Raw genomic sequence first — 12112 nt, forward strand, 5'->3', positions numbered from 1 at the left:
AAGTAGCAAAATATTAACCTGACGACATAATTATTCTAACTATTAATATACCTATATGTAATTTTTTGAGCCGTCATGTAGTACATGGGCTATTCTTTTTTATAGTTGTAGGCATGCCTTAGTTTTAAATTTTAAATTATATCAATTCTCATATACCTTTTTAATGAAAGATTTTGTAAAGCACTTGGTTGCCATAAATTTTTCCCTAACTCCAAAATTATGAAAAAGTAATGAGAAACTATAGAAACTGTAGATTAAATTTATTGTGGGGAAGGGGAGAAGATAAAGAGAGATAATATGATAGTAAAAAAAAGGGAAGATTCCTACTAAAATTGTAAAAAAAAATTATTTTCTATAATAAAGAAGTACTTGACAGGTTTTTCTCTAAATAGAAACATTCCAAGTTATCCATTTCACTTTGAAATATGTTAAAGCATTTGATGAATCTTAAAAACACAATAAAATTTGAGTTTAAAATTGTTTCATAATATGTGAGTAGCTAAAAAAAATTTTTGATCTGTTAGAGATTTTTTTCTTATGAACAAAGGTTATCCAACTTACACGACAACATTATTTAAACATATACATTCAGTTAAGAATTTGTTCTTATGTCAGTTCTTTCCACTTTCTCCAGAAATACTTTTCCCTTTAACTTGTGAGCCAAAGTGCTTGCTATGTTCCTATGTTTATTAACTTTCTAAATCCTTTTTAAATCTCAATTAGCTTGAAGAATTTTTCAGTATATCTGATGGTTTTTAGTCTTGCAAATTCTAAAGATTTTTATTTTCCTTACAGCTGTTACTAAGAAACTTTATCAGAATGAAACGTTGTGTCATGGTGCTCGTCAATGCTGCATACTACGTTAATAGTTGCTTTGATTGGGATTCACCCCCAAGGAGTCTTGCTGCTTTTGTGGTATGATCATACTGTATTACTTACATTGTTATTCATTAAATTCAGTAATCATAGCGGCTTGTTTCTGTGGCTATAGTAACAGTTATGTTGATATGGCCATTTTAAAACTCATATTTTAAGACTTGAGTGGACAGATTTGCCGTGGGCAGGAACCCGATGGATTGTACAAGGTCTGAGTCCAAGAATACATCCCCCCCACCCCTCAGATTTCCGGAAAGCAAGACATCTCAGCCAGTATATAATTTTTTCTGTGACAGTTAAAAAGTAAAATTTTACATATTGCATAATTCCAAATCCCAACAGGAGAGCCAAGAAAAGTCCTCAGTGTGAAAAATAATAATCTTGACCATCCTCAATTTGATTTTATTCATTCTATAGCTATTTTTTCAAAATATGAAAATTATTGGCAGTAGAATGCTACTTGGTAATACTTTAATATGTGAATCAACTGGAAGTGGATGTGACCTACTTAAGAGACCTTTTATTATTTCTGAGGTTTTCAGTTTTTTAACAGTCGTAAGTGAAAATTTGATCTAAATAGTCCTCTAATAATGTTCATCTTGTAGCCTTTTACTTTGATTATTTAAAAACTGCTGATGAGACCAACTGTCAGAGCTAGAAAATCCAAAAGAATACTTTCCTCTGAGCTTTAGCTGGGATTTTCTGCTCCCATGTTATTTTTGCTTATTCAGGATTTCAGTATGAAGTTTAAGTGGAGTCCTTCTTTTGAAATCCTTTATTTTATTTTCGTGTTTGTTAGAATATGAGTACCTTATGCTTCCTTATAGCTGCCAGTTTAGCAGAATAGGACTTTATTATGGGAGCTTACAATAAGAACTTTAATTATAGTAACAAATCAACATTTTAGTATTACCATTCAAATGAGTGTATGCACATCTGTTTAGTACTTTGAGTTCTGTCCTCCTCTCAGGCCTTGTATGGGACTTTCATTAATGTCTGAGCACATGGAACAAAGAGTGTGTATGTCCCTTTGTGTTGTAAGTTACCAGAAAGTTAGGCAGCCTGCTTCCCATAGACATGTTGTTGTCTCCTTAAAGAAAGCAATTGTCATTATCATTAAGTTTTTGTTTTTGTTTTTGTTTTTTATATCTCCTTCTCTCACTGTTCTTTTAGGAGCTCTTTCAAATAATAAATATATCAGGGTACTGCTAAGAAAACTTTATTCTGAGTTTTCACTAGCATACAGGCACTTTGATGTTAATGAGAAAAAAAATGATACTGTGTTTCTATGTATATTTTATACTATTACTTCCAGGTTCTATGGGGCCTTATAAGAGATGCAAAAAAATTCTGCTGAAAAGGTCATGCTGCTATTTTTGATCTACTCCTTCTAAAGTCATTCCTCACAGCTGTTTGTAAAATTTGAAAACAAAGAAATGTATATAATTATATCATTTGTTCAGGAACATCCATTCTGAACACTTTAGAATGACTGTGTTATGTAAGTCTTCATAAACTTCTGGCTTCCGGAAGTCACTCATGTAAAATGAATTCAAGATGGGAATTTTTTTTCACAATTTCCTTTTGATTCTAAACAGAACAAAAACCATTCAGGCACTGGGATTCTGAGAAACAGGTACATGTAGCTGATATTACTTGAGTGATTTTACTGTAAAGGAGTCAAAGTTCACTGGGGAAGAAATGTAATAATATCTCTCTTAGCTGGTGGTCAGTTTTGGATAGATTCTGTCCTATGAAACATGAGCTGAATGTAAGAGCCCCACAAAAAAAGCAGCAGGAGCAAGAAGGGTAGGAAAACGGCCTGCTGACACTAGCGAGAAAAAAGACCACAAACTACAGTGGGAACACACGTGAGGAACTCTACAGGAGTTTTGAGAAGAAACAATAATATTAACTGTGTTTCACTGGAAAAAAGAAGCACTAAATTACATTCTATCAAATGTGATAAAAACAACTAATAACAAAACCAAACTTCATTTATTTACATCTGCCCTGGGAGTTCTATGAGAATGGGACCCTGCCTTTTTCATCCTGGTACTCCAGCATCATCTGCAGAGTATCTAGCAGATACTCTCCTAGCAGAGCAAGCTCCCAATATAAATGGTTGACTAAATCAGTTGACCAATGATGAACCAATCAATCAATCTGAAAATGTCTCTTATGTGGAGAAACTCATTCTTCAATGATACCAGATAAATAAGGGTTTGCTCTAATAAAGCCAGTTAGTAAATCATGATAGACATACTTAATAGTGTTGTAGCAATTTTCCCTGAAGTTTCCATTTATATTCTAAACCATTTCATAGTCTTTTATCAATCATCTATTTTAACCTCAGATTAAATTCTGATAAAAATCCTTATAGAATAATAACTACTAATATTTACTAAGCACTTACTATGTTGCAGGGAACTGTTTTTCATGAATAAAGATCCTTATATAATAATAACTACTAATATTTACTAAGCACTTACTATGTTGCAGGGAACTGTTTTTCATGAATTAATGAATTTAATATTCTCAACAACCTTATGAGGTAGATTCTATTATTTCTCCAATATACAGAAGAAAGAAACTGAAGAACAGATAAGTTAAGTACCTTGCCCAAGGCCACACAGCAGATATTATTTCCTTTCTAAAAGAGCTTTAAAATATCTACCTTGTAATTTTGATACCATAATAATTCAGAAAATTTATTATAGGATTTTTATTCATCTTGTAGATATTAAATGATGTATTTTAAACCAAAATGTTTCAAAGACATCACTGCATACCCAGAGCCATTTTAGGCCAGTTTATTGAAAAGAACTGCTTTCCATTAGGAGAAGAGTCTGAGCAGCACCCCCTTGTTACAAACATATTGTTCCCATCATTCCATGTTGATGGATCATGGGTCTATGGTTATAACATTGGATCCACTTGGCCCACTTTTTCATAAATGCACCTGCCTCATGGAGCACATGCAGTTGCACCATTATACAGCTCAGTTTTAGGCCTAGATTGGTAAACTTTATAATGTTATGTGCCTTTTTTCTCTTCCGTTTTATTTTTCTTTTCTAATTTACTATCCAAAAATAAATATAGAATAATGAAATCAAAATGAAAAACAATAATTTTTTTTGTCCCAATATCAATTAAAGTGGAGAACACAAGAAATGCAGGGTTACAGCAGCCCCAGCCTCTTTAGCACTATCTATGTGCTACAGGGAAGATTCAAAGCAAGCTGACGATATTAGAGGCTGAAACTGGTCTGGAAGGTGATGGATAAAATCTAAGCAAACACGTTTCTGGGAATGTCCTTGTTTTTGTGTGTTACGAATTAGGTTTTTAAATTTTGCTATGAATATTGTCTGCCGAAGAGCGGACACAGACGTGTGTATGGTGCAGAAGGCACTGCTTGTCTCAGGGAATCATCTATTGTAGATGTGAAAATGTCTCATAAATTGGGCCTAATTTTCATCAGGCTCTTGACCAGACATTTGTGTTCTTCTGGATGTCAGTGGGCGCAACATGGAAAAAAAAAAGAGTGCACATTCTCTCTTTCTTTTCAGTACTGTCATTTCTCACTGTAATGAGCACAAAAATAATTGGACAACTGAGCTATCAGTAAAAGGACACACTTCAGTGTGCGTCAGAGAATTATTTTACAGGACAAACTTTAATCTTTAAATGTGATTGTAGATAATTTGTGGTACCATCTGTCCATTTGGAATTGTTTTAGCCTTTTCTGTCGTTATACAGTAAGTGCCGCTGTGTTTAACATTAACATTTGATATTTTACACATTTAATTTCTGTTCTGCTGTGTGGTCCTTGGGGAACGGAGCACTAGTGCTACATGAGAGAGACAAAGTATTGATCAGTTAACATTTCAGCTACATTTATGTATGTCGCAAAATTAATGAAAATGCCAGACAAAAATGTCAGAGTGCACAAAAAGGTAGAATTTAAATTTGGTACTTTAATGAAAAGTCTTAAGATGTGCATTATCCAAAATGTCCGCTTGCCTTTAAAGTACAATTCCTAACAGAATAACTAAAGGGAGACACATACTTTACCTAGAGGAACAATGAACATGAATTATGAAGGAATGTCAACTTCCCAAGGTACCTTGTGTTCCAAAACGGCCTGTTCAAATGCTTAACTGTTAGTCATGAGATACATTTGTTTCTGTTCATATCTGGAAGCTACTGGCTTCAGCCCTCTGTCCTGACCAGCCTGTGAGGCAGGCTTCCTACTGAGATTCTCTCCCTGGGTTTTCCTTGGTATCCATGAGTTCCTTTTGTGTCAAAACCGAGAATTCCCTCTACAGCAATTCATCGAGGCCACTCTGGTTCATTACTCATTCCTTTCTGGGTCCTTTTCAAATGCCTAGTTTTCCTTTGCTTCAAGATCATTTGTGCAGCATCTTCATTCAATCCCATTTTTAGTAAAGGATCACATTCGGGACAACAGCTACTCTCAGAAAAGCTGGGCCATTATGCAAGAAGAGAGAAAAAACAGAGGTGATGTATGCAAAGAATGACATGAGACAGCTCTGTGTAGTCAAAAAGTTGCCTAAAATTCCTTTTACAAAGTCAAAAAGTATTGACACTTAAGAGTTTCTAGTACTACAACTTTCTTTTCAGTATATAGATTATATGCCCAGTTCATATGGACATACTGGCACATCAATCAAGTTAATACTCAACGTATACATTTTTTCCCAAATTTATCTCAATTTCAGGGAAGAATTTTTTTTCAAACATTGTCCTGTGAAAAATTGTAAATTAGGTTTCCTTAAGCATTGCCTTTCACAAAACATTGTATATAACTTCTTGCAATTATGCAAGAAAACCTCCCAAGGATCACAATTTAGAAGTGGGTTGGGTTTTAGGATTCATCACTATTAGCTAAAATCAACTCTGAATCTTAGGCAGTGTAGCAAATCAGATAATAATGGAACAAAACATTTTCTCTAATCCTTCCTGAAGAATGATGCTCTAGTTCAGTTTGCAGGACTATTTAAAGTGTAGCCATTTTTGTTTTGTTTTAATATCTGTTAAATATACAATGTAGGACTTCAAATCAGCATTTAGTTCTCTTTAAATGATGCTGATGTCCTTTTTTGTTTATTTTAATAGATGTCATCAGAAGAGCTTTCTGCTCTTTGGAGAGAGGTAATCATATAGAACACAGGGTCTGTTACTCTCTGAAAAGCTCATTTCTCCTAATTTTCTATTTACAAGAAGAATGTAATCCCTATAGCAGGTCACACTCATGTTTTCTATGATCTCTGCTCTTTCTCCTTGTCCTCTAACATAGGAAGTACTAAGATGCTATAATCTGGGGAAGTCTCCTTCTGTGGGTGATTTGGGGAAAATAAAAATATTTCACTTTTTTATTCTCAGGTATAGTGTTGTGCTATATTATAATCAAATACAAACTTCTCATATCACCAGCATAATATGATACTCTATTTCTCAGGTATAGTGTTGTTGTGCTATATTATAATCAAATACAAACTTCTCATATCACCAGCATAATATGATACTCTACTGGATCCAAGAATTAGCCTTCTCATGAACCTCAGTGGTGCATGCAATGAAAGTTAGGGTGGGGGAGGACACCAAAGCCTCAGTCAGTGTGGCCTTCCTCTTGCTGTGTGGACCCTGTCCCACTTCACCTCAAGCTGCTTTTTGCATTACTCATCTGCTAATTTCAGCCCCCAAACTTTTATGAGACCCTTACAGAATATATTGTATGGTTTGTTTTACAAATGAGTTGACTAAGGGTCAAAAAAATCATACAATAATAAATCAGAGATGTCTCCTCTCTGTCCCCAGATTCCTAAACCAATGTTCTTGTCTTTTGAAGGATTTTCTATTATCCAAATTCAATTTGAATTGTAACTTACATGTGTAAGACACACACGTGCTGAGCAAAGTGGCCAGCCATATTCCATTGCAACATATTGTTATATAAAGTATTTTGCAAAAAAGAAAGTTTAAATGAAGGAGATAATTATATAATTTATTTTAGTAAAATTTTCTAAAGTAAAAGTAATTACTCTTCTGAATGGTTGTAGATTGTAACAGAGATGCAGTCATTAATATACTTATGTCATTAAGTTCACTCTTCACGTGTTTTCACGCCCCTTTGTATCAGGCAAACATTAAGTAATAGGAATAGGATTTTTTTGTTGTTTCATTTTTCTATTTTGACTAGTTGTGAAGATAAACCTTAGAATTATGAATGTACTAGAGTTAATTTATCAAGAGAGACGCTAACCCGAAATGTTAAGGAAGTTGTTCCTGTTTTTCTTTGCCCCTTCTCTTGATATCATTTTACAATATCGATTAATATTTTAACATGTATTAAGAATTGGGGATAGACAGATTAGCCAATCTTTGCCACAGGTAGGTCTGTAAGTATGACTCTGTGTTGCATCTTCTACTTTGTTGTGATGGCAGGGGCCCAACACCTCAGCAAATGGTAACATTTAGAGACCAGTAACAGAGTAAAGATGTTCACACCAGTCATCAGCTACTGGCTCAAAGGGGAGTAATGAAGAGAAAATAAGAGAAGAGCTAAGAAGCGAGGAAAGATGGAAAGGTGTACACAGATCTTTGGATAAAAATAAAAGTCAGCCCTGATTTTAAAAGAAGAAATAAAAGATTTTAGAGACAAAACTTGGCTTTTATTTGATCTTAAATCAGTGTTTCTTAACATGTTTTCATATCCCCCTAAGCAGAAAAATTTCACTTAATTTAATGAGAGAAATGAAATACTAAGGAATAAGATTTTGTCAGGAAGTGTTGAGCTTTGGAGGGCCACAAATCATTGTAATATCTAAAATTTTTTTGTTCCACCCCAAGAACCAGTTTTTATCCCCTGGGTATCATATTGCCCATTGAGGATGCATGCTATCAATGACATTTAAGGTAAGTTTAACCATATTTATGTTCATATTCTTGGTAGTAAAGTGTAGTTAGGATTTTCTGTAGTTTACATATGATACAAATTATTCCCATAGGGAACCATTCTAAAGCAAGAGAATTTGTGATCTCTACACAAAATTATTGACTACACTGGAGTCCAGTTAAAGGAAAGACTTTATTTGGCTTCATAGAGACTGAAGAATTTGATCTTTCCCCTCAAGGAAACCCATGAGAGTATTTTCTTCTCTACCCCAATTCCAAGGGTGCGTTGTTGAGCTTCACCAAACTGGAGAAGTGCATCGGACACGAATTGAACTCTGGACTAAGTAATATAAGCTCTCTCATTATGAGGGTTTGATGGGTTCTGTTCATACATTCCACTGTATTCATGATTAACAGATAATCTTTACATTCTTAAGTGAATATCATATGTCAGAGATACAAAAGCATATTTCATTAGAATTAATTACCTATTAGATCTTCATTGGAAGGGCTGGAAAAAAAGGTTACGGAACAGGAAAGTTGTTTAAAACAGTGAAGATACTTGTTCTTCTGGTTATTCTGCATGGCAAGTTATTTTTAGGAATAAAAAAACCCATTTATTATTGCAATGTATCAACAGTATGTAAATATGTGGTGTTTTATACCCCATAGATGTATACAAATAATTAAACTGCATTTTCCATAGTTAGCCTTCTACATGGTTCCTGCCAAGTGGACTTCAGGCAATGCTTAAATATTTGAGACAAGAATATTTCACCCAGTTTTGTCATAAACTGTTGGTAAATTAAATGATATTTCCTTTAGTGAATTAGAGAGACCTTTTGGATTTAATTTAAAATAATAGATCACCAACATTAAAAGTAGTCCATTAATTATCCACAAGACAGTATACCGAGGTTGTATAGGAGAGGTATTATTTGAGTACATGTTATTAATAAAGTGATGGCTGATACTCAGAGAAAATTAATTCATAAATGTAGAAGTTCAGATAGCTGTTTACTTTTTTTAGTTAGGTATCAATATTAAAAATTTAAGAGACTCAGTATATACCTGGGTTTGTTTAAATTCTTTGAAACAGAGTTTGGTTCTTTCATTGCAAGAGCCTATTGCATACCTCAACCAAGAGTATGGTATTTATAACAGAGAGCTTTAACCTGGATTCTTCTAACTTGACTGAGTGTGCACTGTTTCCTTCATTTTTTAAATTCTCAGAGTATGAGCCGCCAACCACAGTTTTATTTGGGTCAAATATCTTGGCTGATGTGTAGGTGAAATGGGATGTTTTTTATATAGGTTCCCAACCTCCAAACAAAACATAAAAGTCTATTTTGTAACATAGTTGCTTAAATCTTGGAACACATTTCTTCATAGTGGAAATATCATAGGTAATGATATAGTACCACTCACAAAGCCTATCAATTCCTTTGTAAAGTACTAGCTGGAGAATGGAAAAAGCACATGGAGAAAGTTGATTCAGTGGAATCATGGCTTAGTGCTCAGAATGCCAGGAACACATCTGCCCCACACCACTCACAAAGCCTGTCAATTCCTTTGTAAAGTACTACCTGGAGAATGGAAAAAGCACATGAAGAAAGTTGATTCAGTGGAATCATGGCTTAGTGCTCAGAATGCCAGGAACACATCTGCCCCAACCTCAGCTTCAGGATAGTGCACCTTCCTAAAGGCAAAGGCAAGGGACCTAAAAAAGGAAGAGATTGTGTGGGCTTTAAACAGTGCAGATGAAGTCATAGAATGTAACAACTTAAAGGGAACTTAGAGATTATTTTACAGGACAGGAGACTGAAGTGCTAAAACTAACTCACCTTTTCCCCAATTGCTAGTAATGGAAACTTCAAAGACAACAGCAATGAGAAGATAAGAATAAAGTGAAGTTTATCAGTCAAATAGTCCTTAAGAAGAAGAAACCAGGTATCTGACATTGTCCTGTAGAATTCTAAGAGTGTAAAACTGGACTCTTGATCTTTGGTATTTTGGTTAAAGAATGTTGATCTGGAAGGGCTGGAATTGCCTACTTGCTATAGTGAATCTGCACTCACTCCGTTTAGTATTATTCCTGCAGTTTAAGTGATAAGTGCATACCTTACGTTTCAATGAACTTTTCTATTAGTTGAGATCACATCACACCATAGATCCCAAAAACACTATGCAGATATGTGTGTACAGTAATAATGAACTCTTAAAGAGTTCATTGTGTGTTTAAGTAAGGTACATTTAAACAAGATATATCTGACCTCTAAAGAGCATAAAGGACTTTTTTTCCAAAAGTAAATGCTGACTCATTAAGAATATATTTTCCAGGTTTCAGACAAATATATATATTCACTGAGTTACTTAAACTGTGTATATTGATCCATATTGATTTAATGGTAGCTAAGATAAACCTGTCCATGGCCTAAATTTCCATTAGATTCAAGCCAGGAAAAAAGTGTATATACTTGAATTATTTTTAAAAAACTGGTAACCAGCTTTATTGTATTGCTGTCTTCCTAAATTTCCTTTAAAATTATGTAGATCCAAATTATTCCAGCATAAAATTAGACAACATAATGGAATGCTATATTCATTTACAAAGTAGCGGCAGTACTAAAATAATAATTTAGGCATATTTTGAGATACCATTCAAATTTGTTGGGTGTTGCCTACTTCATCATATAAATTACGTGAGGTATGGTTTGCTATAAACTTGGTGCACCAATTTATTGCAGTTGGAGTTACTGGAGTGAAGAAAGGTAAATTAAATCATCCAGATGAAATGCTTTGAAGTCCTTAAGTAGAGGGGACTGTGGATAAGTCAGACTTGAATAATATACATGATCACAACAACACAGGTCTTTGTTTCCAAGAGCTAAGTAGTCTTTCAAAATCTGTATCAGTATGAAAAAGTAATTAACTTAAATTATTATTGGACAATATTCTATACTGGACCTAAGAATTAGAAATAATTCATAAGGAAAAATGTCCCAACAGTGCTTGGTGAAAATATATGGCTCTTCCTCCAAAAATATGTCAGAGACATATTTGATGATACCTGGGTTCTATTTCTAACTGACTAGAATGTTTAACCTAAGTTTAAGGAACTAGGAAATAAAATAGATTGTAAACTGAAAAATGTCATTTGTCAGTATTTTTAATCCATTACCAGGGCCAGTGACAGGAAATAAATTCAGGCTGTTCTGCTTGAGATGCATTTCAGTTGCCATTAACAGGTCTTCCCCCGTTTTCATGCACACTCAATAAAGCTGCATTGAATGGCTGACTCAGATGACTTCAGCGGCAAAACTTGAAGTTAAAGCTGTAATATTGTACAAGAGACCCCTAACAGTAGTATCAGATGAGGCTGAGGATAAATGCAGTATATCAGGCATCATAAAAGGGTGAATGGGGGATACATTTATGCCCTACTCTATCTACTATGAGATTCATACATAAGATTCACACTCATTATTCTCGTCATCTTAATGAGATCAGTGTGGGAACATTTCTCTCCTCTCTCTTAACTGTCAGAAATGGGACACTCCATTATTTCTCCTTCCTCTCTCTGCTTTTAAGGGACTCGTTATATTTTCTGGGAAGGCCAGAGATGTGAACTGGTTACAGCAGACAGCCCCGGAGTATCACACATAAAGGCTTCAGGACTTTAGGTAGAAGCCACAGAATTAGTCTTTCTCTCTTGCTCTCACTCTTTCTCTCTCGCACACAATTTTATTGTCTTTCAGACTTTTATCATCTGCAGTGTTTCCCAAGAAGAGAAAAGATAATTTCTGTATGTGGAGGAAAATAGGGTACCTAAGTATTACCTCTAATTGCTGTTTTCCTTCTCATCGGGTCTGTTGCCCTAATGAATTTTGCACACAATCTTCCTAAACGAAGTCTGTGTACAATTGGTTCAAGTGTCCAAACCATAGACAGGTCTAGCCTTGAACTAAAAGGGGGAAGGAACCAACTTCTAATGCATCTTATCCACAAATAGACTTTCAGATCTGTCAAGAAACAATCACTGTTTATAATTAAAGTTGCTAGGAGAGATTTTTATCACATTTTTAGGTCACAAATCCTCTTAATCCTTAAGGATAATAACCAGAAATTATGGAAATATCTTTTATGTGATCTAGGCTATTGACCATAATATTGTAACCACACTGTTTTTGGTACTGCTTTCCTTTAGAACAAGGAACTCGTGTGTTAAAAGATTCCCTTTAGGGCCGGCCCGGTGGCGCACTGGATAGTGCGCCGCTTGGGAAGCGCGGCGGCGCTCCCGTCCGAGGGTTCGGATCCC

The 12112-nt window shown here is 34.7% G+C and overlaps 1 protein-coding gene across 1 annotated transcript in view; it reads left to right on the forward strand.

Moving 5' to 3' along the window:
• Positions 1 to 12112, forward strand: part of MCTP1 (multiple C2 domains, transmembrane 1) — a gene marked incomplete at its 5' end in the record, with an annotated part of 177762 nt that overhangs the window by 25651 nt on the left and 139999 nt on the right. Inside the window, one exon of the mRNA XM_008575761.1 lies at positions 796 to 915. Within this exon, the coding sequence (XP_008573983.1) occupies positions 796 to 915 (120 nt within the window). The remainder of the gene's footprint in view (positions 1 to 795; positions 916 to 12112) is intronic.

Source organism: Galeopterus variegatus, unplaced genomic scaffold, assembly GCF_000696425.1.
Source record: "Galeopterus variegatus unplaced genomic scaffold, G_variegatus-3.0.2 Scaffold1235, whole genome shotgun sequence".
Classification (NCBI taxonomy): domain Eukaryota; kingdom Metazoa; phylum Chordata; class Mammalia; order Dermoptera; family Cynocephalidae; genus Galeopterus; species Galeopterus variegatus.